Raw genomic sequence first — 25,696 nt, 5'->3', positions numbered from 1 at the left:
TGAAACAGACATCTCTTGTTGTTAATAGGCGATGGTTGAGCCCCTTTGACCCGACTCTACCCATCAGATCCGCGCTCTTTGCGCAGGCGCTCCAAAACCCAGTCCAATTTACGAAATCCACTATCAGTCTCAATCCATGATGGCGCACTCCAACTCTTCGTCTCAGCATTATGCTCCTTGAGGAGACTCATCAACTCAGTCGTATTTTCATTCGCGGCATGCAGAATCTTATTCACCGCCTTCTCATCGTCCAAATCTGCTTCTTTAAGAGCCGGAAGCCATTCTGGATAACAATATCTCCGGTACACGAGGTCCAATGCCGTTCGGCCATAGTCATCCGGAATATTTGGGTTTGCTCTGTACTCGAGAAATCGTCTCACGGCAAAATAGTTGCCAGATTCGGCGGCTATTGCTATAGCTGTCATCTTGTAGGGTCCCGCTGTGTTGTCAAGCTGGTCTTGAGTATTGTACTTCCGAAGAAGCTCGACAATCGCAATTCCAGCAACCTCATGATCTTCAGCGAATTCCCCCATGTACTTAATGGTGAAGTGGAACAAGGAAAAGGTATCATGGCCGACGTTTACTAAGAAGCCATCAGAGCCATTGCGGTCCGGAAGACTGAGCAAGAATTTGACCCGATGAAGGGCATTCCTAGTACCTGTTAAGAGCATGTCTGACATTATGCTCTTCCTCATCGACGTCGGAATGCGATCTCTATCCGCGCCATGATCAAAGAGATACTGGGCAACAGCAAGATTTCCACTATAAGTGGCAGTATAGAAAGCGCTGAAAGGCTCTGGTGTAATAGGGTCGACTGGGAGGCCCTTTTCTAGAAGCTTCTCAACGAAGTAGACGTCATCTGTTTCTTTGGCAGCACGGTGCAGCGCGTTCAGGCCATCAGCATCTACCGCATTGACATCTGCACCAGCGTCGACAAGGGCTTTGAACATATCACGATCACCATGCGTAATGGCCAGGAAGAGGGCCGAGCCTCCACTGGATATCCTGCCGAATGTCGCGTTTATCTGATTCGCGAAGCCGAACTCCAGACCTGAAATCATAAGGTCTGCCGCGCATTGATGGTACGCCGTTGCAAGCACCGCTGCCATCTTAACATTGCCCCCGAGTTGCAAGACAGCATCAGTAGGTGCGCCGTTCTCAATCAGGGCTTTCATGGTCTTCTTTGTCTCCAATTCAAAGTCGACTCCCAATGTCAACAGCCGCTGCCAACGAGGGGTTCCGGATATAACATGGAAAAGAGGCAAATACAATAGTTCGCCTCCACCTACCATTGGTTTTGGCTTGCTGGCCTCTGGCTGAACTAACGGCTCTTGAAGAAGCCGTTCGACAACTGGTGAGTAGCAAAGTCCACATGCCAGTTCAAGTGGTGAGAGGTGCGACCCCTCCCCATCCTCTACCTCCATACAGAATGTTGGGTCTGCACCCAGTTTAAGCAGAACGTCTACTGCAGTGAGTCTTTTCTGTGTGATAGCCCAGTGCAAAGGTGTGTGAGCCAGAATTCCATCTCCGTCAACACTAATTCCATATTGGGTGCGTGATATTGTACTAGCAGGGGAATTGAGCTCGGCGCCTTTGCTGACAAGAAGTTTTGCGATTGCTTCATGGTCTTCATCTTCGAAGGAGCAGAGCCAGTGAAGAGGCGTTATACCTCTTTCGTCCGCCATCTGTGCAGCAACCCCGCAGCTGGGGTGCTGCAATATCGTCTCCAGAACAAGCTTTCGACCAAGACGAGCCGCGAGGAGTAAAGGTGTCTCCTCATTCTGCAAGACCAATTGGGTCAACCTATGGTTTTGATCTAGACAGGTGGCCGTCACATCTGGCTTATCCATAACAATACTCCACAAAAGTAGATCTCTGGAATAAGAGAACTCGACTTCATTTAGGGACAAGGCTTCCAACATGGACAACAAGTCCTCAGCTGTGTTTGCGTCAGCGTCGAGACGAGTTAGTTCATCGAGCTGGACCTTCTGCTTCAGCTGTCGCCAGTCGGAAGGCCAGTTCTCTTTCAGTTTCTGAAGGGCAACTGGGTTTCCGGCCTTGGCTGAATCGATGAGCCAGGTACGTAACATCTCCTTATCCAGAGCCTCGTGGTCGGGAACGTGAGAGAATATGGATATATAGAGGGTGCGGGCCTCGTCGGAACCGAGCTGGGCTGCTTGACGAATATAGTAAGCCGCTAGCTTTGGGTCGTACGTAACTCCGATATCGTCCATATAGGCACCAGCGATGTTGAAAGCGGCTTGCGCTCTTTCGTTCTGATTAGTGGATGTCTCAAAGATAGATTTTAGGCTGTTAAAAAGAGCGACCCTGACGGGCTTTGGAGTCTTTTGCAAGATGTTTGAGCTTTTCTGAATCTTGAATGAATTAGTTCCACTTTCGGTAAGCGTTGGCATTGTAACATACATTAGGGATGAAGTCTTGGTCTTTAAAAAGCTGCATCGGCTCTGCTTTCGACTTGGTGGTAACCCTGTTCATGAATTAGCTTAGCGCCCAAGATTGAATTCAGAGGGTTGAAAACAAGCTTTGGGTCGGATAATAGGCTAAGGTAGGGTACTAACAATGAGAACAATTCGGTGTTGAATGGCTCATTTAAGAGACCAACACAGTCCAAGATCAGTAAACATGCATTCACAGCCGAAATAGGCTGAGTCCCACTGGATTCGCTTGGATTTGCTTCCCTAGGTAAGAGCTGCGATATGGTAGGTAAGAGCTCTGACATCGTCTTCTCAAGTCTCGATTTTGAAATTCCCTGGAGCGCAGCGATAAAAGGAGCCTCGTCTTGACTGAATGAGGAATAGTAACGCTCATGTGCTTTTGGCAAGAAGTGAGTCATCATATTACATATCTGCCATGGATCAATGCTTGAAGGGGTGTCCTGGAGACCGAGCTCCTGGCGGAGATATGCAAATACCACAGTAGTGAGACCTTTGAGGATAGTCCTTTCGGATCTCTCATCATCTGTCGTAGGGATCTTGGCTCTGTACACGATGCTCTCGAAGGTAGGAAGTGCAGCTCTTAGAGCACTGGCATCTTCAGTATCACACCCATCCGTGCTGTTAACAAGAGACCTTGTAATTTCGAGATGATCGATAATTTTAGACATGCCTGAAAATCGCTTCTCTGGAGAGCACTGCAAGCATGTGAGAATGAGTTTCGCAAGAGTCATGAGTGGATATTTCTCGTTTCGCAGACGATGTAGGACATTGAAAGTAGCAAGGCTCGCTATCAGGTTAGTCTTTTTAAGTTTCCAAATACTCTCCAGCTTATCGCCGTCTGGTAAAGTGCTGTGGTAAGCCACTCCGTCGCCGATAATCGTCCATAACGTCAAGCCGAAAGAGTAAATGTCTTGCTGGCGAAGGTAGCGGCTATTAAAATGTGCTGTCTCTGCCTCAGGTGCACGGTAGACCTCGGTGCTTCCGATGAGCTGGCCTCCTTGCATTGGCATCGCAAAGCCAAAGTCGCTGAGTTTAACAACGATCTTTTTGGTTGGATGCTTGAAGACGAGAAGATTGGAGGGCTTGACATCACCATGAACAATTCCTGCTTCGTGGAGGCCTTCAAGCCCTCTGGCTGTCTCGATAGCAACTTGTAGCTTCTCATGCAGCGACCGTGCGTAGCCTGCTTCTTGATATGACTTGAGACTTCCATACTCAGCATATTCAAGCACCAGAGCGGGAACAACAGTTATACCCTCCTTGTTTCCGGTATCATGATACATGACAGCCAATAAGTCAACGATGTTCTCATGTTTCTGGACAGGAGGGTGCCTCAAGATCTGTAGCTCCAAAGCTATGTCGGCAAATGATACAGAACCATCATCCTGCGTTCTTGGATGTTTAACGGCGACATATTTGCGGTCTTTCAAGATTTCCGTACCCAGACCAATCGGAAAGGAAGACGCTTTGACTTTTCGAACGTCGAACGAGCCACCGCCAAGGGATACATCTTGGAATGTGGGGGCGGCATTCGATATCACAGGCTGCAGGCCAATAGTGTTATGACCATTTGCGAAGGATACTGCTATAAATCCCGCAAAGTGAGGGCAGTGAATGCCAGGGGATAGAACGGGAATAGGCTCTGCACTAGTGGACTCTTCGTTTTCCTGAGGCTGTTGCCGAAAGGTGAATGCTGAAGAGAACTCCATCTCGATTATACTACAGGATGAAAAACATGCGACTTCTCGTAAATCCCTCGAGGTTGATATCATGATTCTGAGGTTACACATGACCTCAGCTTGCAGGCCTCACCGGATTATTAATTTACCCCGCCACGAAGATGCAGAAACCCCGCAGTTGATATGCTGCGGCTCAAGTTCTCATATTCCCGGTATTATTCTTGAAATCATCAGAAATCCGACGTGTCTGGTTCGCGCTGGACCTAATACCAATATGGTGAGCAATTTAGTTGATTTCCAGGTCGGAGCGGCCGGTCTCGGAATCGGGGCATTCGGTGGCCTGATAGACGCTTTCACAGCCTGCTCAAAGATTTATGGTCTATGGAAATCTCTACGGGGTCTCGATGGATATCTTGGCCTGCTCCGTACTAAGCTTATACTCCAAGAAGCTCTGTTAGACCAGTGGCAGAGAGACTGGCTCGATCAACCGACCTCTAGGCGAATCGACATCCAGAAGCAACGGATCCTTCAGAGACACAAAGATGCTGTTCTCGCCTCATTAACAACAGTAAAAATACTGCTCGAATCACTGGAGCCACTCCGGGAGGCCTCGGGATCAGAACTTGCACTCGAGCGCCTGAAGTTGGTGACTGGTGGGGCCGAAGAACACGACAAGACGCTTGTGCAGATAAGCGCAGTTCTCAGCGACTTGTACCGCTTGCTACCAACTCGAGATCCAAATATCGCCCTTTCACAAACAGTGTTGTCCTTAGAGCATATCGGCAATAATCAGCAAGTACTATTTCAGGACAGCGACTCGACTCAACATGTGATACAGCCTGATAAGCTCAAACGAGCTATTAGCTTTCGCCAGCTAGGATACGACCTAGATCAAGACTTGGAAAAGCGAGTCGCAGCGTTCAAGAACAGTACTGGCGATGCCGATCTCACCATTCGCTCAGACAGAGTCAAAGTCCTGAAAGATGACGACGTCGCTGGTGGACTAAGAAGTTTTGGAACACTTGACTCCAAAACTCCGGTGGTCATTGAGTGGAAACGTTATGACCTTACCTGGAAAGGACAGAAAGGGATCAGGCTTAGAGGAAGAATCCAGAATATTGCACGACTCTTGCATGCCGATGCAAAGCCTCAAGAGCTTTTGACTCTCAACTGCCTGGGAGTGTTTGAGGACATTGAGAAGACTCGATATGGTCTGGTCTTTGACTATCCTCTAGGAACCAGTGAACAAACAGATTTGGTATCTCTACAAGCGTTGATCAAATCACCAACGCCTGAGACTCTACCAACACTGGGTGATCGATATCGAATGGCCTACACCTTGTCACTCTCACTGGCCATCCTTCATGCATCAGGATGGCTCCATAAGAGCATCAGGAGCCATAATATCATGATTCCAGTGCGTCGTAATCAGCCCGTCTGGTCTCAGCCATACCTGGTCGGCTTTGAATTTTCACGGCCAGATTCAGCCGATGAGACCACCGAAAAGCCCGAGCAAAGCGTACGCTTCAATCTATATCGTCAACCTTCCGCACAGGGTATTCCAGGGGAATCATACCGCAAAGGCTTCGACATCTACAGTCTCGGCGTCGTCCTTCTCGAAGTTGGTCTATGGCGCGTAGCATGGAGTCTACGTCGCGACGATGAGAACCCCGCCAAGTTCAAGGAAGTGCTGCTTAGCAGGGTAGACGACAGACTAGCTCACTTCATGGGGACAGAGTATCAAGAGGCGGTAAGGAGTTGCCTGAATGGTGATTTGGATCATAGGGAGGGATCAGTAATACGAGCTTTCTACAATGAGGTTGCGGAAACTATGTGCTCATTGGCGGAGTCACAGCCATAGCGATTGCAACATTTCTTATCTGCTATAGTCTAAGAATGATAATACAGGACTTTTGCACTTAACTCAGTTTAGCCTGGTTTAAGGGACTTTGTTAGTGCTGTGTTGTATCAAAGCGTCTAGCTTGGACAACCCCTGTATGTCGTCCGAAATCCCGACAGGGGTATTGAGAGGCCTCGGTAATGGTGTCTCTAGCTACCCTGAAGAGTAAGTGAACTCCAGTGTTTCATGAATGTTTAACAGGAGTTGGGGAATGCATGTTGGTATTTATCGCATGATTGAATGAAACTATTGTGACACTGTCTTCATATCGCTCGGTTCGGTGAAAGTTGTAGATGCCCAATAGCACCTAGCTAACGATTCTCAGGATGAGATAATTCGGCGCACGGCCTCCAAAATGATCTGCATAGAAGCTTTGAAGCGACTCGTCCGGGGTCAAGAGGTCGTCAACGCATGACTTAATGTTATCTAGGGCCAAAGGAGCAATGCCGTCCAGCACCCACTAACCCACGCGACTAAGAGCGGATAGGGTATGATCTGCAGGGGTATCCGCATCACGAAATCTAACTTGTCTATTACGCTTATCGTAACCGCCGCCTCAACCAATAGCATCATCCTCTGGCAGCCCCTACTCGTTTTAGAATGGTTATGTCCTGAAGGTTCACATGATAAACTAACCAATAGTTCCTTTACAAAAGCAGTTTAATCACGGATAGATCCTAGGTCTCAGCTGCACCCGTAGCAAACGTCCCTCCGGCCCATTGCCGAGTCCCGATCCAGCTCCCTATCAGGGCCTTAGCAATGCCGTATTCTCCGGACATAGTCGGCGGTAGCATCCCTTCTCGGTAGGTGCTTAAGCCAAGACTGGTGATGCCCCCCTGTCGCACCCCGGCGGAACTGCTCATTGTTTACTAGACATATTCATTCCGCTCCTGCAATCAAGATGCCTGAAGAAGACCTTTTGTTAGGTAAAGGGGTCGCTGGGGCTTTGGTGGGGCAGCCACCTCATGGCCGCCACGATTCATGGAAGCAGCCAAGAAGCCAAACAGATGCCAAGGACGGGAGGCTGCATAGACAGATCAGCCAAGGAATTTAGGTCCGGCATCTGTCGCGCGGATCAAAGGGACTAATCACGTCAGAGATGTACCTCTTTTCTCGGAAGGTGGCTCGGATGTTGGAAGCCGAGCGATGTGTGGGCCAGAGATAGAACAAGCATCACCATATGGTTATATGGCGGAATGGCTCTATCAATGTCAGACTCCGTTCAGTCAGCAAAGATATATAAGTTGATATAGGAACCGTCCATCTTAGAAATAATCATCATCACTCACTCGCTCTTCTCTGGTCTCATCTCTATCTCTAAGCCTCTCACCGACATCACGATGCCTTCCATCCACGCTCTTCTCACAGCCTCTCTGGCTTTTGCTTCCATTGCCCTCGGCGCCCCTGCTGCCCAGGACAAGAAGTTCACCGTTGAGCAAGTCAAGAACCCCAAGTTCATCAAGAACGGTCCTCTCGCTCTCGCCCACGTCTACGCCAAGTATGGCGTTCCTCTTCCCAAGGGCCTCGAGAAGGCTGTCAAGGCCGTGAGACCTCCTCACGCTCACTCGAAGCGTCAGAATGGCAGTGGTAGCGCCACCACTACACCCTCCGACGAGGATATTGAGTGGCTGACACCTGTCCAAATCGGTACTCCTGCTCAGACCTTCAACTTGGACTTTGACACTGGTTCTTCCGATCTCTGGGTCTTCAGCACTGAGACCACTGGTAGCAGCGGCCACGATGAGTACAACCCTGCCAAGAGCAGCACAGCCAAGAAGCTCTCTGGCGCTACATGGAAGATCAGCTATGGCGACGGAAGCTCTTCCTCTGGAGATGTCTACAAGGACAAGGTCTCCGTCGGTGGCCTCGTTGTTAGCTCACAGGCCGTCGAGGCCGCCCAGAAGGTCTCCTCCGAGTTCGAGCAAGAGACTGGTCTCGATGGTCTCCTTGGTCTCGGCTTCAGCTCCATCAACACCGTCAAGCCTACCCAGCAGAAGACCTTCTTCGACAATGCTGCCAGCACCCTAAGCTCGCCCGTCTTCACCGCTGATCTGAAGCACCAGAAGCCCGGAAAGTACAACTTCGGCTTCATCGACAGCACAGCCTACACTGGCAAGATTGGGTATGCCTCCGTTGACTCCTCCGATGGCTTCTGGGAGTTTACCTCCACTGGCTATGGTATCGGCTCTGCTGCCATCAATAGAAGCCCCATCACTGGTATCGCTGATACCGGCACTACTCTCCTCCTCCTCCCCGACGATGTCAACTCCGCATACTATGCCAAGGTCAGCGGTGCCCGATACAGCTCTAGCTATGGTGGATATGTCTTCAGCTGCTCTGCTACCCTCCCCAGCTTCAGCTTCGTTGTTGGCGGTGTTACCATCACCATCCCTGGTTCTTACATCAACTATGCCCCTGTTCAGGACGGATCTACTACCTGTCTTGGTGGTATCCAGCCTAGCGACGACATTGGCATCAACATCTTTGGAGACATTGCTCTCAAGGCTGCTTTCGTCGTATTCGATGGCGGTAACCAGCAGGTTGGCTGGGCTAAGAAGACACTATAAGTGACTTCAGTCGCTGGTGGATGAGACTGTAAATAGCTGAATCTTGTGCTGCATTTAAACCTTGTACATAGCCTTTCACTTGTCAATAGTTGAAATGAACATAACATTGGAAACCTTGAATCAACATCTCATGACAGTGGATTAACTGCTGCATTTAACGTGCTAATAGTATGACTGAAGCCTAAAAGCCTAGACATCCAGCGTAGAGCTGGAATACCGGAAGACCATGTGAGCATTTACCCAAGCCTATTATCTACTAAGAATAAATAGATTAGATGATTGGGAAGGTATAGGTTGCTGAATGTTGTCGAACTTGAAACACTTGCCGGTTTGCCCTGAGTGAGATGCGCATTGCAATTGACTGCCATATATAGACGAGATTAGGGCCAGAAAAGCAAATCGACATCCCTGTGGAGAGTCTTTACCCTTTCTATCTCAAGGAGCTCACTACCCAAGGTTTAGGTGCCGAATACGTCCCTCAAGGCTGTCGAGGTTTGATCACTGTCACATCCTCGTAGCCTTTATCGTTGTAAACAAATACCAATTCGCGAATTACAGTCATCCGAACTTATTGCTGAAGATCCTGAATGGTTAATTACATTTGCCAGGCGACACAGCACTAAAGTTCAAAAATGTAACAGAGGCATTACTTTGCTACATCAAATGCTATGACAGGACAGAAAGTTGCATCTCCCTTCTTTTTCAGGTCATATATGCTATGGAAAGGGATTATAAGTTTTGACAAATTACTATGGAGATGTGTTATATGCGTGGCCCTGGTAGACCGTGGCATCCTTTTATGGGTAGAGGCCCTCCAGTCGTTTGCTCGGCGTCCCAGTCTTGCGAGCAAGCACCTCAAGCATCTGCGGTATTCCTTTCGGTGCTCTTAACGGCGGATCAGGTTCCTCAATATCCGAGTCAGAATCAGAATCAGAGCCAGATCCCCAATCCATCTCCATGGCTACCATTTCATGCATCTCAACGATATCGTTGCTGTCGAAAATGCCTTCGCGGTGGTTCAGCTTGCGAAGGAGGTCAAGTGCTTGCAGTCTCTCATCCCCGCCTTCATTTGAGATGGCGACAAATGATAGACCGGAGACTAGACATCCGTCTAGTGAGAATGTAGGTTGATCTAGCGCTATTAAAGGTGCGGCTACTTTCTCTGCGGCCTGTATGAAGGCTTTATACGGATGGGGAGGCTGTCGTCCTTTGTTATCGTATGCGTTGATGTACATTTGCAGAGACTGATAGTGGAGCTCCAAAGTTTGGACATGTGCTATCTCATCATTTGACAAGTTTGGCATCAATCGTTGGGTCAGAGCTTCGAAACGGGAATTCCAGAGACGGAGCATATCCTCAAACGCGCTATCATTGGCCAACCCGTCTTCTCTCTCCGGATTCCATGGCTGGAAGTCTTGGTGCAGTCTCAGTTCATGCAAGGCATATGATGCCTCGCTGAGAGTTGCGAACGGCGAGTCAGCGCTCCCCTCAGTGCTAGTGTCACTACGACACCATTTCTTGATACCCGAGAGAGGATGGTCTCCCATAAAGCCAGACGATGCAAGACCCATCTCACTGAACATGTCAACAAGTCCCTCTAGCATATCCGACGCATCTGAGGTGTTTTGGCGACGCTGTGACTGAAATACCGTATCACCAGCAGCGAGATGTTGCAGGAGTTCATCGTACCGACCAGTCAGTCCCTCACAAGTCATGAACAGCAGACAGCAGATTAATATGCAATGAATGTTCTCATTCGACGGTGCAGACATTATAGGAAGAATCGAAGATATGGCTCTGTTGTAGTGCTGGATGACAGGACGCTGCAAATGATCAGGGCGGGAGTATGGTAGGCTGTGAGCCATGTAGGCTCGATGAGATGCCCCAACTGCAATCATGCTGTACCGGATAGCATCGTAGTGATATGACATCGGAAGGGCGTACTCGAGCCAGAAGTTCATGGCAGCAGACGAGGGTGAAAGCTGTTTCGCTGTCCAGTGTAGGAAATGTTGAAGGTAGCCCTTTTCAGAGTCTGATAACAACGAGAGTTGGTCAACGGTCTGCATAGAAAGCAGTGGGAGCAACACGGTTACTTCAGGCTTCAAGGGGGGTTCTCGACGCTTGGAGCGCTTGGAGGCATTGGGCTTAGGTGGTGCATATCCGTCGCACTTCATCTTGTCGTTATGGCAGCGTCGACAAAAAGGTTTTGCTTCATCGCATTTCAAGTGCCTGATTCTAAAGGGAGGAGAAGTATGAGTTTTATACAAGAGGGTTGAAGAGGGTGTTTGGACTCACTTGCTGTAGTGTTTCCCAATTAGTGATATTTTACGAGAAACGAGGCGGTAAGCTATCAACGTACCAGGTGATACATCCCGTTCTGACCTTGGGAGTCGAGGCTCGCTTGAATTTGCCTCTCATTGTAAGGACCTGATTGGCTGTCATAGTTGTAGAGAACGAAAAGTGCCTACTGCTTGTTACGAGACTGCAAATTGGAGGTGAATGGTGCCGGCGAGATTGTTTTATGCGAATGAGAGCGCCGGGGCTGGTGAGAAATTGCATGAGAGTGGCTGAGATGGAAATGGGGCTTTGCTTGCAGGTTTACGAGGAATCCAATCACGTCTCGCAATCCGATGGGTTCACAGAAGGCTAACAATGATTGGTAGACTGGAATTAGTCTAGACTCTGCGTGGCTCAGCGCGTTTTCGTGACCCACAGAGTGGGTCAGTCGTTATCTTATCGAGGAAAAAGAATGAGCGTCGTTTCAAAGTAATGCAAAGCTTTAGGTTAGCCAAGTTTAGCACATCTACGCAAGCCTTTAGATCAGTTTATGTTGGTATCCTGATCTAGTGTGGGATGGTTTCTTGGCCCTGGACGCTTACGTGATTCAGAATTCGTCTTTCTCAATCAGCCTTCAGAGGGAGCTGGAGTTGTTTGTCGCTGATGTCACTGGTGGTCCTTTCTAAAACAATTTCAACTGCTCTATGCTTGTACCTGTGCTGCGAATGTCTTAGGACTGACAGCGACTGATCTATAAATGAAGTATCAACTAAATCACATTGGCATCACGACCAATCGTTTGCCATTTGCTGATTGCCTTAAGAACCTGACTTATCTTCGTCGCACTCTTTCGAATCAATGGTCTGATATCGTTTCCCGCTCAAAGTAAACAAGGCGTAGCTTTCCAATGGCCACCGCTGGGCTCGAAATGCGGAAATCTATAGGCTCAGAATCATCCACAGTAGATCTCAACCAAAAACTTGAGTCCCCTTCATGCTCATCATTGTGCACGTTGTGATCAGCGGCTATCTTATCCAGGTTCCAAGGTCGATCAAGATTGAAGTTGCATTGGAAGATTGAACTTCTCATCCGTTCAGGAACTCTCTTGTCAGATGTGCTAGTGGCGAATGGATATTCAGGATGGCTCGGGTCTGTAAAAAGGCCCAAAGAAACGCAGTCGCTGTAAAAAGTATGCCAAACAATAGTCCGCTTGATAATCGTGGTGAACAGATCGGTAGCGAGATTCAGGTCAGGCTCTCCGTCAAATACAACAGACCAAGATCTTGCTGGCATTCCTGCCTTTACAACCTCTAACCCATGCACAACCCAATTAGTGAAATAGGAGTCCTGATCTGGTGCATAGACATCGTACAGGGAGTAGTACTCTCCGGCTTCTGGCTCGCTTCGCTCAAAGTACATGTTGGTCAGCCTGTAGGCTGTTGGTCTCTCGGAGCTCATGACGAGGTTATTCCAGACGTCAACACGTTGTTCAAGATGCATCTTTGGGTTCTCCTTGCAAAAGTGAATCATCCCAATCGCGTGGGACTCGGGAAACCCAACTGAGATCCTGTCTTCGTTCAGTATCAGCTTGTGCAAGTATCCACGTTGGGTTAACGATAAGCGTTTGAGGAATCTTATAGCGACAGCGGTTGCCGAGAACCAGTATTTTCGGCGGTATCTGTACCTCGGCCCCTTGTACCTCGAATCCAAGAACCCTGAGTCATGGTCTTGGACTCGATGCCAGTTACCCAGGCTTTCTAAAAAGCGCTGCCGTTGCAGACGCTCGGCTGTTTCTCGGAGGCAGGAGAGCGAGGGGATGTCCCAGTGATCGAACGACATATCGAAAAGCTCTTCCGGTGAGGATGACTTGGTCCATCCTGGCAAAGCCTCATTGATGGCTTCCGCGATATCGGCTGCGTTCTTCGCATTGATTTGGCGCAGGATACAAACAATGGCGCGTTGGAACCCAAGAGTGCTATCATTCCAATCTAGCTTTGCTCTGGTGAGAACTCCTAGATTGTGGAAATTCGCAACATCATCGAAATCTTGTGGTGGCAATTCAGGGTGTTGATCGTATCCGATGCAGTCGTTGATGCGCCACTTGATAGCTTTGATGTATTGAGGAGCTACTTCCTCGACCTCATAAAACATATCAGGAGTGACAAAATGTCTCATTCGTAGTAAAAGCTCAGATAGCAACACGGTATGGAACCGAATGAGGGTACTGTGTATCGCTGCTTGATGCTGAAGGTCTTTGCGATAAAGGGTCGAGAAGGTGATGGAATTTAGCTTGAACGGGAATGACTTTGTTTCCTCTGCAACAGATCGGCAAGCATAGCGTAGAGATAAGCTTATAGGCTGGTGATCAGCCTGGGTCAGTTTGTCTGAGTCGCTGTCGTGAACATAACCACCATCGACTTCTTGGTTGTGGGTCGGCTGTCGAACGGTTGGTAGTCTCATGTGCATGACGTGGTACTTCTGAGAACCAAAGTTGATGAACAGCTCCTTGGCGATTAGTAACATCTGCTCATGGAGGATTTCAAGTCCTCTACAGTTGATGGTGTAGCTGCGAGACACCGCGATGTAGTAGACGTCATCCACCAAAGAGAACTGGTATAGGCGGACGGTCTCCTTCCTACCGTCAACATAGATGCGTCAGGGAGGGAATGTTCGTTCCACGAGAGGAGAAACAAAGAAGAAGAAGAGGACAGTAGAAATGGGCGATCCTTGGGGGATTCTCGTGTTCAGCTCAAAAGGCTCAGAGATGATGCCGGGCAAACGCATAGTGGCATCTCGCAGTGAAAGTACAAGCCCGATGATGTCGACGAACCATCTGGGGAAACCTTTGTCGTACAGGATTTGCAAAAGCTTCTGGCGATAGACGTTATCGTAGGCACTGCTCATGTACAGACCGAGCATCGTAACGACGTCATCACTATTGGAGCACCAAGTACTGAAGATGATACGAAAGAGATACTGCAGGGCCTCGGTTGTTGTCTTGTTACCAAACTGAGTTGCAGGAAGGAGATGTAGGTGTTCCTTCAAGACATCAAGCATCATGTCGGCGAGGATCCTTTCGTAAAGTTTGCCGACGGTCGAGAGTAAGGAAATGGGCCTGTAAGACTCGGGCTTGTCTGGCTCCTTGCCAGCCTTCAGTAGCATGACGATGATGCTATCCTTGAAGTTGGCGGGATGAAGTGATAGGTTGAGGCAGGCTCTGAATCCAAGCACAAAGTAAGGCAGCAAAAGCTCCATGCCGAGCTTGATTGCTTCGTTGGGGACCTTGTCCGGTCCCGGGGCTTTGTTGTTCTTGAGACCCTTGATGATGGTCCGAAGCTTCTCAGCATCGACGTCCCGGGGTATGTGAATGTCCTCTCGCTTGGGATCGTGCCTTGGACCAGGCTCCTCCAAGATCCTCGTAGACTCGGGATTGTTGTTGTTGCGGAACTTGACCTTCTTGATCATCTCAATCTTTTGCTCATCTGTTACCGCAAGTTGCGGTTCGTTGCCAGCATCGCTGTCGCCCTCGTACTTGAGTGTTGGGGTCTGAGCAAACTGAAGTGGTTGAGATCTGCCCCTGGCCAACCTGAACACGTTGAAGAATGCTCTCGCCGAGGGAGGTATAGTCTTGTCGCGGTCGGACTCACTCCACATCTCAGTGTTCAACTTGTCGATGTCTCGTTCGAGAAACAATATCCTCTTCAATGTCTTGGGCGTCTGATCCTTCTTCTTGAGATCGTCCAACTCTGCAAGTCGCTTTCTCAACTTGGATGCCAGCTGCATGGTTCGTTGACCTTGAGGTCTGAGACCGCAAGACCTCCTAGGCACGCTCTCCATCATAGTGACGTGTAGAGCATCTATGACCTTGGCAAATAAGGCAACAACCTGCTCTTCGTTGCCAACCGGGCTATCGAGAGGTGGAAGGCGGGGCTTGAGATGACGCTGGAACTTGTTGGGAGTTATCTTGTGCCAGCAGGGCATAGTCTTAACAAGCGTCTTCACCGTTCTCTTGACCGATGTTTCAATGACGCGATGGTCACTGAGGAACCCTGGCACTTGGAGCACTTCGCAGTACCCAATGGACGCACTGATCGACTCCTTGGCAAAGGTCAAATCGATGGTCGAGCTGTGTTTCGATACATCCTTGGAATTGGGGTAGGTCATCGCGCCCTTCTTCGTCTTCAGTATATAGTTGTGTGCTTTGACGCCTTCGGCAAACTTCTTGCCCGACGTGCTCGTTTCCGTCTTTTTGATCGCCGTTCCAGTCCTCGTGATGGTAGTTGAAGTCTCCAAGAAGAATGCTATGGCCGGAACATGAGTCCAAGTAGGAGAGTAAGGGGCCGACCTTGAGTTTGTTGAGATGATTATAAACGTTGTGAATGGCCAAAGGTTTGGTAGCAGTGGCAATCTCAAGGGCAGCAAGCAGTTCCCTGTTCGCATCTTTGCAGGTCTTGACTCTCCACGAAGTAGTCGGTAGGTAGGGAATTGTGCACATAAAAGCGGACGCTGTGCATCTTGGGCGCAACCTTGGACTGGAAGCTCTTGTCGGAGAGGCCATTGACTCCAGCGAAAATACTTTTCTGGACAGAACAGAAGGCTTTCTTGGCGAAGATAAGTGGCCAAGGAGCATCTGGGAACGCCGTCAGAGACTCAGTGACCATCTTCTGCACACTCATGAGCGTATTGGAGACACATAACAGGATAGATTTCGCTATAGCTGTGTTATCTTGGTTCGTAAAGGTCATCTCACGGATATGAGAGAGGCGATTGTGCGCGAAGACGAGGGTGTCGTTTGTCCGTTGAGCCGTGATAGACGCGGGGCCGAGCGACGGTCGGCTCACGTTGATGGCGACTTCGGCACGCTGAAGAGCCTCGAGGCATTTATCAATGACTTTAGTCCACTTTTTATGTTGTGCATCAGGGTCATAGCCCTCTTCGGTGAATTGACCGCCAGAGAGGTACCAGACATGATAGCCAGGGATACCATGAAAGGCTTGTTTGTAGCAGAAGTCTTGTACCGCAATGACGTGGGGTAGGGGGCGGGGAGACTCCGTAGAGTCGGCGATCGATCTCGGTGCAGAGGGCTTTCACTCACAGTTCACCTCTCTTAATATTGGCTTACCATATCAGGAGTGTGCCAGACGTGTTATTATCAGAATGGTCGTGGTAGGCGACGAGGGGACGAAAAAGTAATGATAATGAAAACAGAAGCAACGGAACATGCTGGGGATCACTCCGTCACGGAAAGGGGGCAGGACAAGTAGAGATGGCAAGAGGAATTGCAAAGAAAAGAGGAGGTATTTACCAAACACGACCGACTGGGCGAACGAATTCTTTGAAAAAAGTGAAATCGATGGTGGTTCTTTCAATCTCTGGTTCACATAGACTGGTCTGGGGTCTGGGGTCTGGGGTTGGTGGCGCCGGTGACAAGCCTCGACTTGGGCATGCTCAGGTCACACACTGTTCTCTTGAGAAGCTGAAATGGGGTCTCCGTCTCTAGTCATGAATAAATGACAGAGCCCGCATTTTGATTACTTGATCATATTCCGTCAATCGATTGACCACTTTTGAACCAAGACAATGGAAATAACTAAACAAGGTTGTCGACGTCGACGTCGATGAAGCTCAAGCGACTTTAACAAGGGTCTTGCCAAAACGGGGCTTCACCTGGAGTACACCAATCATTGCCCAAATTGCGTTGTTTCAGACTTTGCGCTTTTCATCTGGACGATCAAGGGTCTAGCTATCTGGTTCTGGTCTAGTGCATCCAATGTCCAGCTCAGGAAAGCCCTCAGATGTTGAACGAAAGTGCCAAAAACACATAGTCCAAAATAATGTAACGTTCACTGCCTCTATCCTGAATTTACCTCTGCCTATTCAGATTAGACACCCTACCAGTAGTTTCCTTGCCTCCCCTTGACAGCCAAGGCCAGACTCATTTGTCTGTGACGTAAGCCGTAAGATTATAGTCTACAGATGCCAATTGGGCTTATTCGCGCATTTTGACAGCAAGACCGACTTTTTAACATCTCACGAACCTCATCTTCTTCTGTGCAACTCTCCCAATTGTGTACAAATATGCCGTCCACCCAAAAGCCCGCCATCCTTCTCGTTCACGGCGCCTGGCATGGCTCCTGGGCCTGGAAACACCAAATCCCTGAGCTGGAGTCCCTTGGATACATCACTCAAAATCTAGATCTTCCTTCAGTATCCGGTGTACCAGGCAAGACGCAACTGGACGATGCAGCGCACGTGCGACGTGTCCTGGAACCACTCGTAGCCGAAGGCAAGCAAGTCGTCGTGCTGGCGCATTCATATGGTGGACCAATCGCCTGCGGGGCTATCACCGGACTGTCTGTCGCCGATCGGGCCAGGGACAAGCTGCCAGGTGGAGTCTTGGGCTTCATCAACCTTTGCGGGTACATATTTCCGGGAGGCATGGATCAAGGCGCTATTATTCGCAGCCTAGGTGGCCTTCCTTACGTCAAATGGGATACCCCTTCTCCCGGACTCTTTGTCGCCAAAGACCCTGGTAGTCTGTTCTACCGACCCGATGTTTCGGACCAGCAGGCACAATGGGCTCTGTCTCAGCTGCAGCCACAGAGCATGGCTGCCAACATGGGCATCGTTCCTCCTCAAGCATGGCAGGAAGAGGCTTATAAAGGTCGCTTGGCGTATATCAAAGCGATAGAGGATGCCGTCATTCCCCTTTCCGACCAGGATAGCATGATTTCTTCGAGCGGAGGGAACGGAGCTTGGAATATTCGTGTCTTAGAGGGATCTGGGCATAGTCCGCAGATTTCTCGACCCAGTGAGGTTGCACAGGCAGTTGATAGCTTGATTCAAGACTTTTAGATTCGCAAATGAAAGGAATAGAGCTGACTATGATCCTGGCATCGCATATTGGAGAATTGAGATGGATGCGCTATTCACTTCTAAGTTTTATATAGTGCTATTGACGATGCGACGTGGAACCTATTTACTTTTTGGGATTTGAAACACATCTTGCCAGAAGCAACATATTTTCTAACGGAGCATAATAAAACTTAACAGCGGGAAAAGCATAAATAAGCCACTATATTTTCTTCTCAGTATCTCAATTATATTTTTCTGCAGCATTGACTTTATGTCGTTGAAATATTAATTCGTGGCTGAAAAATCGCTTCTAGGGTAACTGGTTTGGCCGTCGTTGAGCAGAGCCTCACACTTACCACGGGAAATGCCTGGATGATATTTTTCAGCCGCACGGCGGGAACTTTCTAAAGCCGCATCAGAATAAGCGCATTTTCCTTGAGCCAACCGCTGGTTTTGATGCAGCGCGAAACTTCAATAATTCAATAATTCAATCACGATTCCTCAATCTCTCTCAAAGCGCCGAGAACTGCAATATCTGCTCGTAAGCAATAATTCGTCATATTCTTCGCAAACTGTCTGAAAATTCGGAGATTCAAAAAGTAAGAGTTCCCGAGCGCGGGAGGAAACATTAAAAAATTCGAGATTTCAGCTCGTGAGCGAATTCTTCCCCAACCGCGGGAAGTCTCTTCATTAGAAATCGACGAGCGAGCATCCGCGGGACCATGAATGTCAGGGATCGTACCCGCGGGAGCGAGCAACATCAGGCCAGAGGTGGGTTCGTGAGTCGAGAGCGAAGGAGCACAAGCAAATGAGTAACGATGAAGGGGAGGACGAGGCCGGGGCATCAAGGCTTCTTATGTGCCGTTCGTGCCGAGAAAAATGGGCCTTGGCATCGATCTAAGCCCCGTCTTGGCAAAGTCCAAAGAAGCTAGGACGAGAAGAGTTGGAGGTTGCGGGGGTCACCGATGAAGCTTAACTTGTTAATGCGGAGATGGCCCTGTAGGACACGGGGACTTGGGTGATCTCATCTCAAACTCATGGGATCAGATGAGGTGCAGTGAGTCTAGATGCAGTGTTCAAAGCTCAAAGTGCTCGACGCTTGCGTGTGCTATACCACTATACCGGTCGTGTTCTGGAAGCCTTCTCGGGAGTAACACTGGTCCCTTCATCTATTGACTCGCCACCAACTCAATCTTCTCCGCACTCGCACGGGTATCATGCTCAATAAACGGGGATCCCGCCCCGTTTCTTTCGTCGGCGAATTCTACCCGCGGGAACAAAATCACACATTCGGTCTCCATCAACAGCCATCACCAACTCCATCAAACCCAGCAATGACAAACCGAACCGTTTCTCAATCTCCACGGGGTAAATCACCCGAATCAAGATTTACCCCATGGGCAACCGACTTAGTGACACCTCGTTTCAATCCCCCATAAGATCAGGGTCCCCCTTCGACCCCAAGCCTTCCCCAATCACTAGTCCAGTCCAGACCAAGCATCCAAAGCTTAAAGAGTCAAGACCACCCGGACAAGCCAACCCATCTCTTCCCCTCTTCCAGTTTCAGTAAACCCATCACAATGGCTGGAGGCGTTGTCAAGAAGCCCGTCAACATCTTCAAGCTGGGCGATGTCGGTGAGCCAAAGGGCGTCTTTAACTGGCGACTATGGTTTGCTGTCTTTGCTTTCGGCCTCATGGGTGCGGCGCGTGGTATTGATGAGGGTCTGATCTCGGGTGCTTTCAAGTCAAAGGACTTCAAGAAATACATCCACTTTGAGGATTACTCGACTGTCGAACAGGCCAACATCAAGGCTAATGTTTCCGCCATGGTTCAAATTGGCTGTGTTGGAGGCGCATTGATGTGAGTACCGGCCATTATTGAACCAGACGAAATACCCACTGACTCTTTCACTCTAGTGCTTTCCTCATCTGCGATAGAATCGGACGTATCTGGGCTACTCGACAGCTCTGCATTGTTTGGATCGTCGGAATCGTCATCTTCATGGCCAACGGTGGCAGTCTCGGCGCCGTATACGCCGGTCGCTTCATCGCAGGTCTCGGAGTTGGTCAAACAGCCGTTGTCGGTCCCGTCTATCTCGCCGAAATCGCCCCAACAGCTGTTCGTGGTCTCTGTACTTGTGTATTCTCCGGTTTCGTCTATCTCGGCATCGTCTTGGCTTACTTTGCCAACTACGGCTGCTCTCTTCACATGGGCGACAACACTCACGCCCGCTGGCTCGTTCCCACCAGCCTTCACATCATGTTTGCAGGCTTGATTCTGATCCTTAGCTTTTTCGTCGACGAATCTCCTCGCTTTCTCATCAAAAAGGGCCAAACCGAGAAGGCTACTGCTGTTATGGCTCGCCTCCGACAACAAGACCCCGAGTCCGATTACATTACCCGCGAAATCACCGCCATTCAGCTGGCCCACGAGCACGAGCTTGAGAGTGTCAACAGCTCATTCCTCGGTACATGCAAGGAGCTTTTCCTCAACAGCAGCAATCTTTATCGTCTGTACCTCGCCAGCATGGTCCAGGTCCTTGCTCAGTGGTCTGGCGCCGGCTCTATCACTCTCTACGCTCCTGATCTCTTCGCCCTTCTCGGTATCAAGGGTTCTGAGACTGGTCTGCTTGTTACAGCCCTCTTCGGCATTGTCAAGCTTATTTCAGCCATTACCTGCGCTCTCTTCCTTGTCGATGTCATCGGCCGAAAGCGTGCTCTTATCGGAGGCATTGCCCTGCAGGCTCTTGCCATGATCTACGTTGGCTCATTCCTCACTGCTGTCCCCGAGCCTCACAGCTCTTCCGCAGCTGCTCGTGGTGCTATGGCTATGATCTACATCTCTGGTATTGGTTGGGCTCTTGGTTGGAACACCATGTCCTACATTCTCACCGCCGAGTTGTTCCCCCTCCGTGTCAGAGCTTTCGGTACCTCATTCGCCATGACCCTGCATTTCCTCTGCCAATACGGTAGCAGCCGAGCCACTCCCAACATGCTTTTGCCGTCATCCGAGGGTGGAATCAACCCCAACGGCACCTTCTGGACCTATGCTGCTATCCTGGTTGTGGGTGGTCTTTGGGTCGTTGTTTCAGTCCCTGAGACTGCTGGTCGTTCTCTCGAGAGCATGGACAGGCTCTTTGACCTTCCTTGGTACAAGATTGGTTTGTTCGGCAACCGTGACGCTGAGCAGCAGGATGCCGTGTACAATGAGAAGGAGAGCGTTGCTATGAACACTCAGGGACAGGTTGTTTATGTTGAGAACAAGTCCAGAGAGGTTGTGTAATTTGCTGGAGTGGAGTCCGAGATCTTACGAATTTGATATGAAGGAAAGCGATTTGGTTTTTACATGATAGTATATTTCATAATGCATATTGTTCAAAGTGACAAGTTTTACACTGCGTCTGACCTCGTCTGTGATATTCACTTGCTTAGTCTCCATGGAATGGTTGTACATGGTAGTAGTATTTCAAGAGCTTGATATACTACGACTAGCTGCTTCGGCCGTAGTTCCTATCAGTCATATTAGGTCTAGCACCAATTTGCTATCGCCTTCCGATGTCTGAGAGGATTAGATGGCACTATCATATTTTAGAGTGATTATATCAGAGTGAGACACGCATGAAGCTATCCACAATCCTACTCCGCAGTAACTGTATTCGCTCGATTACTGCTAGTGGCATGCCTCAATACCATTTCAAGAGCCATGCATCTAAAATGTGAAGGGGTACAGAGATGCCAAAATGTGTTCAGGTCGGTCAAAAATTGGTGAACCTTGGATTAATGGCAACCTTCTGATCTAGCTCCGTATTATGATGCATCAGCAATGGTCCCCCACACTTGTATTATCTCTACCGACTTTTCTACTCTCGACTGTAGAAGTTTTGGCCAAGTTGACGAGAGTAACTCTCGCTTAGAAACCCTGCGGTTACAGCCCTTTTGGCGATTGCGAGGTAGGACAGAATCTAGACCGGGACATGGAGAGCTGAGTTAAACCCAAACAGATATCACAAGCCTAGAATGCTATCAACTAGCTATGGTAATCGTTTCATTGGCAAAGTGAAGGTTCGTGCATTTTGGTTAGCTAAGTTAAGTTCTCTGCTGATTTAAGCTCTCAGCCACAAGTCTCAACTGCAAATAACGCATCTGGCTCACAACTCGTAGTATCCCTCAAGGCGCACCTCCCGCGGGCTGGGATGGAATGACCAATGACATCAAGGCGGGCCGAAGCGGCAAGAACCTCTATCTCAACTGGAAGAGCGATACTTACACCGGTTCTAAGTAAGCACCTACTCGATATCAAGTACAAGTATATGAGGAGCTAATTCTCTGTCACAGTGTTCAAGACCCAAGAATACATCAAGTTATCTATAGACAGATTATTCCTGCTCTTCTAAATAAATCTTGTCCTCTATCACCTTGTTACAAAGAGTTCTGTACCCAGCCTCGTGAAAGTAGACTGTCAGATAAGACTGATCTTTATCCCAAAATGTATCGGTCCAGATGTATCTAGAGCCTGTAGGAATAACACCGTTCTCATCGCGGCCAGCTTCCTCGATCTCCATAAGCCGTCGACGAGCTAGTAAGCTGGCTCTGGTCTCCCACCCGCCCATGGTAGATGTCATCTTTTCGAAGAGGTTCAGAGAATCTGATCGAATTGCCTTGTTCCTACACTTTTGTGATACAAAGTTGAGGACAGGAAGAACGTAGATGTCCAAGACAGTCTCGATTCGCGTTGATGGGCCGGAAGTACCCTCGACAGAATGCATCATGTCCATGATATCGGCGAACACGCTATCGTACTTATCGTAAGCTGTCTCCATAGGATCAAGACAGCAGTTCAGGAGAATATAGACAACCTTTTGTCCAACGTGAAATATTTTCGTTGTGTTTTTAGCAACTGTGTTTGTTTCAACGTCTAGTCTTTCGATAATGACAATTTCCCACTGGCGAAGCTGCTTGAGGAGCATATCTCGGCGTGCCATCAAAGACGCTCTATGAAATGTGTCGCAGTATGACCGATCCTGCAAGATCTTGACCACGAAGATCACAGCTCGAGTGATGAAACTATTCCACATAGCGGCAAATTGATTGAAGTCTGTTTTTGCTGAAGGGACCGTACAAGGTATCGCTTGAGTAGAAAAGCGCGACCAGCAGTCTCTCTGTAGAGGAAAGAAGCAAGAATTCAGACTAAAGAAGACTTGCAAACGGGGAAGAATCCGCTCAGCTTGATCCAACCCCTCATCGTTGGAGATTGCTGTATAGATAGGTCCTGGCTGCGGCTCGAACCCTTGATTGACTTCTTCTGCCAGTTGATCTTTTTGCTGTCGTAATAGTTCCACGCTGCTTGTGAGCATACGATCAGCTGTTGCGGTGTTCCCGTGCATCAGTTCGAATAGAAATAATATGAACATGTTGATGAGAGTATTGCGCCTGGAAACGGTTGCGAAATTGGACTTGATTCGGGCTTGTAAGGTAGAAATCGCTTTTGAGTGATAATACAGCGCCATGCGATACGTTGGGTCGCTGGATGCCCTTGAGAGGTCTGAAAAAGGCTTGAGGCCAGTATATGGTCTTGGGCCAAGACGATAAAGAGATTGCATGAGCGCGCCAACACTCAAGACAGAGAACTTTACACAGTCATCGTTCATAGCTTCGCGTGGTATGACCTTGTTCCAGAAAAGGGTGCAAGGTGTGTATCCAAAGTCGTGAGCCATTTGATAACGGAAGAGATCGAAGTAGGGTACTTCATGGGGCTTTAGACTGGAAGATGTAGGCTGAATTAGAAGGGGAGAAATTGAGAGGATTTCATGGCTCGCGGGCCCTTGCTTTGGTAAGAGAAGCTTTGCTCGAATGGGGGCCTGGCTTGTAATTTGTCCAGCCTGAACGTATTCGCAGGATCGTCGAGACTTTTGACATCGACTGCATGTTGGTTTTGCCTCATCACATCTCAAGTGCATTCGTTTACACTGATAATGTCAGCAAAGTACTTTCAAGCACGCAAATGCCAGAGCATCCTCTTTCTAAACGCAATAGTAGGGGTAGCTTACTGAGAGGCAACCACTGCGGCTCTTGGGCGCACCGGAACGTTTAGTTTTGCCCAATTGGAGGGTGTTTCTGAGTGCGTTGGCGGGAATCATGGTTCGGCCGACAACTGCGCCTCAGCGATGCACTTGCTTATGAATGAACAAGAGGCGGAGCTGAATGTTAGATTGGACGTTTTCCTCAGTTCTGTGATTCAGAAAATGAGGGTGACAAGGTTGAGAAACAGCCAAGGTCAGCCCTACCAGGAGCCAGCAGTCAGATGCAGGTTGACCTGTATGACAAAGCACTCCACTCCTCCAATGTATTCCAAACCTCTGTCATAGATGATTGGCTGATGAATACGATTACTCCATATAGTCTAGCTTCCCCGATTTCTCCGCCATCAGCATGGATCGACATTGCTCGAGTAGCCAATCACTTGAGCAACTGGCGAATCGGTGGCATTGAGAAAAACACACTATTCTCAATTAGGTTCTGGTCTATGAAGAGGCACAGAATTGCATCTTGTATAAAAATCACCAGCTCTAAAATAAGGAGAGGTAGTATACTCTCCTTACTTGTGCGGATGACTGACTCTGGAAGAGCTTGGATGGCTTTTGTATCTTCCCCAGAATGAGATTAATCGTCCCTCTCTACAGTGAAGCCTCCAGCCCCAAGCCCCCATCAAGGATACTCCCCCCCAAAGGAAAGAGGGCCGTACGGCGTTGGGAACGTACTGGAAAACCCAAGTCCCGATCGGGCTGCGGGACCTGTAAGATCAGAAGGGTCAAATGTGACGGTAAGGGCATTCATTACATGGCCCTTGAGCAGGTTTCTAATTCATCAATGTAACTGCAGAGGCTAGACCAATATGTGTCCGATGTGCTAAGGGAAGATTCGATTGCGACGGTTACAACAGCGACACCAATGGAGAAGCGAGTGACTCCAATGGCTTATCAAGCGGCACTGAGAGTTCTATTAGCGACGTGTCCGCGTCACCTGGAGCCCCTGGAACCTCTGCAATAACTCTAAACCTGACCCCGAGTCCCGGATTAAATCACTCCGAATCCTGCACATGGCATGGACCTACTTCATCGTTCTCTCCGCACGTATCGTCCTGCAGCCCCGTCTACCTTGAGCACTTTAACCAAAATGCAAATCTCAGTAATGCACTATTCAGCTACAGTGAACATTACTCCTGCATTATCCTTCAAGAGACCCTTCAAGACGAGTGTATTCAACACGCCGTGCTGGCCCTTGGGGCGTTCTTTTACAGTGGCTTTATCTTGAGCCAAAATGATTTACAGGTGGAGATGGCCAACCACCACAGGCACCAATCTCTTCAGCTCTACAACATTGCACTGCACACTTTCCGAAAGCGCATACAGAACTTGATCGGTACCACGTCCCGATGGATAGTTCTCATGACCCCGCTGTTAGCCATGTATGAGCTGCTCCAGGGTGATTTCGATGCTGCAGATCAACTACTTCACAGCGCGGTTGAAGCACTCAGCTCTTCAGGAGATATATCCCACATTTCGGCCTGTGAGAGCTCTAATATGTTTTCTTATACAAGTCTGCAAACTGTCGGAGACTCAATACCTCTATTCACGATGACCAGTAAACAAAACTGTCATGCAGACCGACCGGGGGATTCTGTTGTATTTTTCGACTCAGACCTGCTTTCCGCTGTCAATGAAGTTGCAAGCTTTGATGAGGGGTATCATGGGGATATGCTTCATAACCAGTCGATGCAGGATAATGATTATGGCTGGATGATTTGGTGCCGATAGGCATACCCCGAGATACCTGGAAGATCTGGATATTGATATTGCAGTAAAGCTTCAGCTTGGTGATGATTTGAGGCCACAAACAACAGAAAGAAGGTAGATGTACGGTTAGAGAGGGAGACTGAAAGCTGTTCAACCAGCGGTTTAAATG

The 25,696-nt window shown here is 48.9% G+C and overlaps 9 protein-coding genes; 5 read left to right on the top strand and 4 right to left on the bottom strand.

The window, feature by feature from the left end:
- Positions 1-56: 56 nt before the first annotated feature.
- On the bottom strand, positions 57-4,165 carry FFUJ_14755 (uncharacterized protein; the record flags this gene model as incomplete). XM_023576724.1 has 3 exons in its annotated part: positions 57-2,375; positions 2,425-2,488; positions 2,580-4,165. The coding sequence occupies 3 exons, from the start codon at positions 4,163-4,165 to the stop codon at positions 57-59; spliced, it is 3,969 nt and encodes a 1,322-aa protein (XP_023429977.1).
- Positions 4,166-4,409: 244 nt separating this feature from the next.
- FFUJ_14754 (uncharacterized protein) lies at positions 4,410-6,450 on the top strand (the record flags this gene model as incomplete). XM_023576723.1 has 2 exons in its annotated part: positions 4,410-5,885; positions 6,361-6,450. The coding sequence occupies 2 exons, from the start codon at positions 4,410-4,412 to the stop codon at positions 6,448-6,450; spliced, it is 1,566 nt and encodes a 521-aa protein (XP_023429976.1).
- Positions 6,451-7,375: 925 nt separating this feature from the next.
- FFUJ_14753 (probable aspartic proteinase precursor) lies at positions 7,376-8,602 on the top strand (the record flags this gene model as incomplete). The annotated part of the gene is made up of 1 exon (XM_023576722.1): positions 7,376-8,602. The coding sequence occupies one exon, from the start codon at positions 7,376-7,378 to the stop codon at positions 8,600-8,602; it is 1,227 nt and encodes a 408-aa protein (XP_023429823.1).
- Positions 8,603-9,399: 797 nt separating this feature from the next.
- FFUJ_14752 (uncharacterized protein) lies at positions 9,400-10,776 on the bottom strand (the record flags this gene model as incomplete). Its single annotated transcript, XM_023576721.1, has 1 exon — positions 9,400-10,776. One exon carries the CDS (start codon positions 10,774-10,776, stop codon positions 9,400-9,402), a length of 1,377 nt encoding a protein of 458 aa, XP_023429822.1.
- A 958-nt stretch (positions 10,777-11,734) lies between these two features.
- FFUJ_14751 (uncharacterized protein) lies at positions 11,735-15,848 on the bottom strand (the record flags this gene model as incomplete). XM_023576720.1 has 5 exons in its annotated part: positions 11,735-13,510; positions 13,559-15,049; positions 15,099-15,329; positions 15,385-15,780; positions 15,828-15,848. 5 exons carry the CDS (start codon positions 15,846-15,848, stop codon positions 11,735-11,737), a joined length of 3,915 nt encoding a protein of 1,304 aa, XP_023429975.1.
- A 1,109-nt stretch (positions 15,849-16,957) lies between these two features.
- On the top strand, positions 16,958-17,734 carry FFUJ_14750 (uncharacterized protein; the record flags this gene model as incomplete). Its single annotated transcript, XM_023576719.1, has 1 exon — positions 16,958-17,734. One exon carries the CDS (start codon positions 16,958-16,960, stop codon positions 17,732-17,734), a length of 777 nt encoding a protein of 258 aa, XP_023429974.1.
- Positions 17,735-19,314: 1,580 nt separating this feature from the next.
- Positions 19,315-21,017, top strand: FFUJ_14749 (related to quinate transport protein; the record flags this gene model as incomplete). XM_023576718.1 has 2 exons in its annotated part: positions 19,315-19,595; positions 19,652-21,017. 2 exons carry the CDS (start codon positions 19,315-19,317, stop codon positions 21,015-21,017), a joined length of 1,647 nt encoding a protein of 548 aa, XP_023429821.1.
- A 1,093-nt stretch (positions 21,018-22,110) lies between these two features.
- FFUJ_14748 (uncharacterized protein) lies at positions 22,111-23,871 on the bottom strand (the record flags this gene model as incomplete). XM_023576716.1 has 2 exons in its annotated part: positions 22,111-23,700; positions 23,782-23,871. The coding sequence occupies 2 exons, from the start codon at positions 23,869-23,871 to the stop codon at positions 22,111-22,113; spliced, it is 1,680 nt and encodes a 559-aa protein (XP_023429973.1).
- A 517-nt stretch (positions 23,872-24,388) lies between these two features.
- On the top strand, positions 24,389-25,548 carry FFUJ_14747 (uncharacterized protein; the record flags this gene model as incomplete). XM_023576715.1 has 2 exons in its annotated part: positions 24,389-24,554; positions 24,614-25,548. The coding sequence occupies 2 exons, from the start codon at positions 24,389-24,391 to the stop codon at positions 25,546-25,548; spliced, it is 1,101 nt and encodes a 366-aa protein (XP_023429972.1).
- Positions 25,549-25,696: the final 148 nt, after the last annotated feature.

This window comes from Fusarium fujikuroi, chromosome FFUJ_chr04 (assembly GCF_900079805.1).
Source record: "Fusarium fujikuroi IMI 58289 draft genome, chromosome FFUJ_chr04".
In the NCBI taxonomy this organism is placed as follows: domain Eukaryota; kingdom Fungi; phylum Ascomycota; class Sordariomycetes; order Hypocreales; family Nectriaceae; genus Fusarium; species Fusarium fujikuroi.
This window is presented reverse-complemented; position numbering and strand designations above follow the sequence as displayed.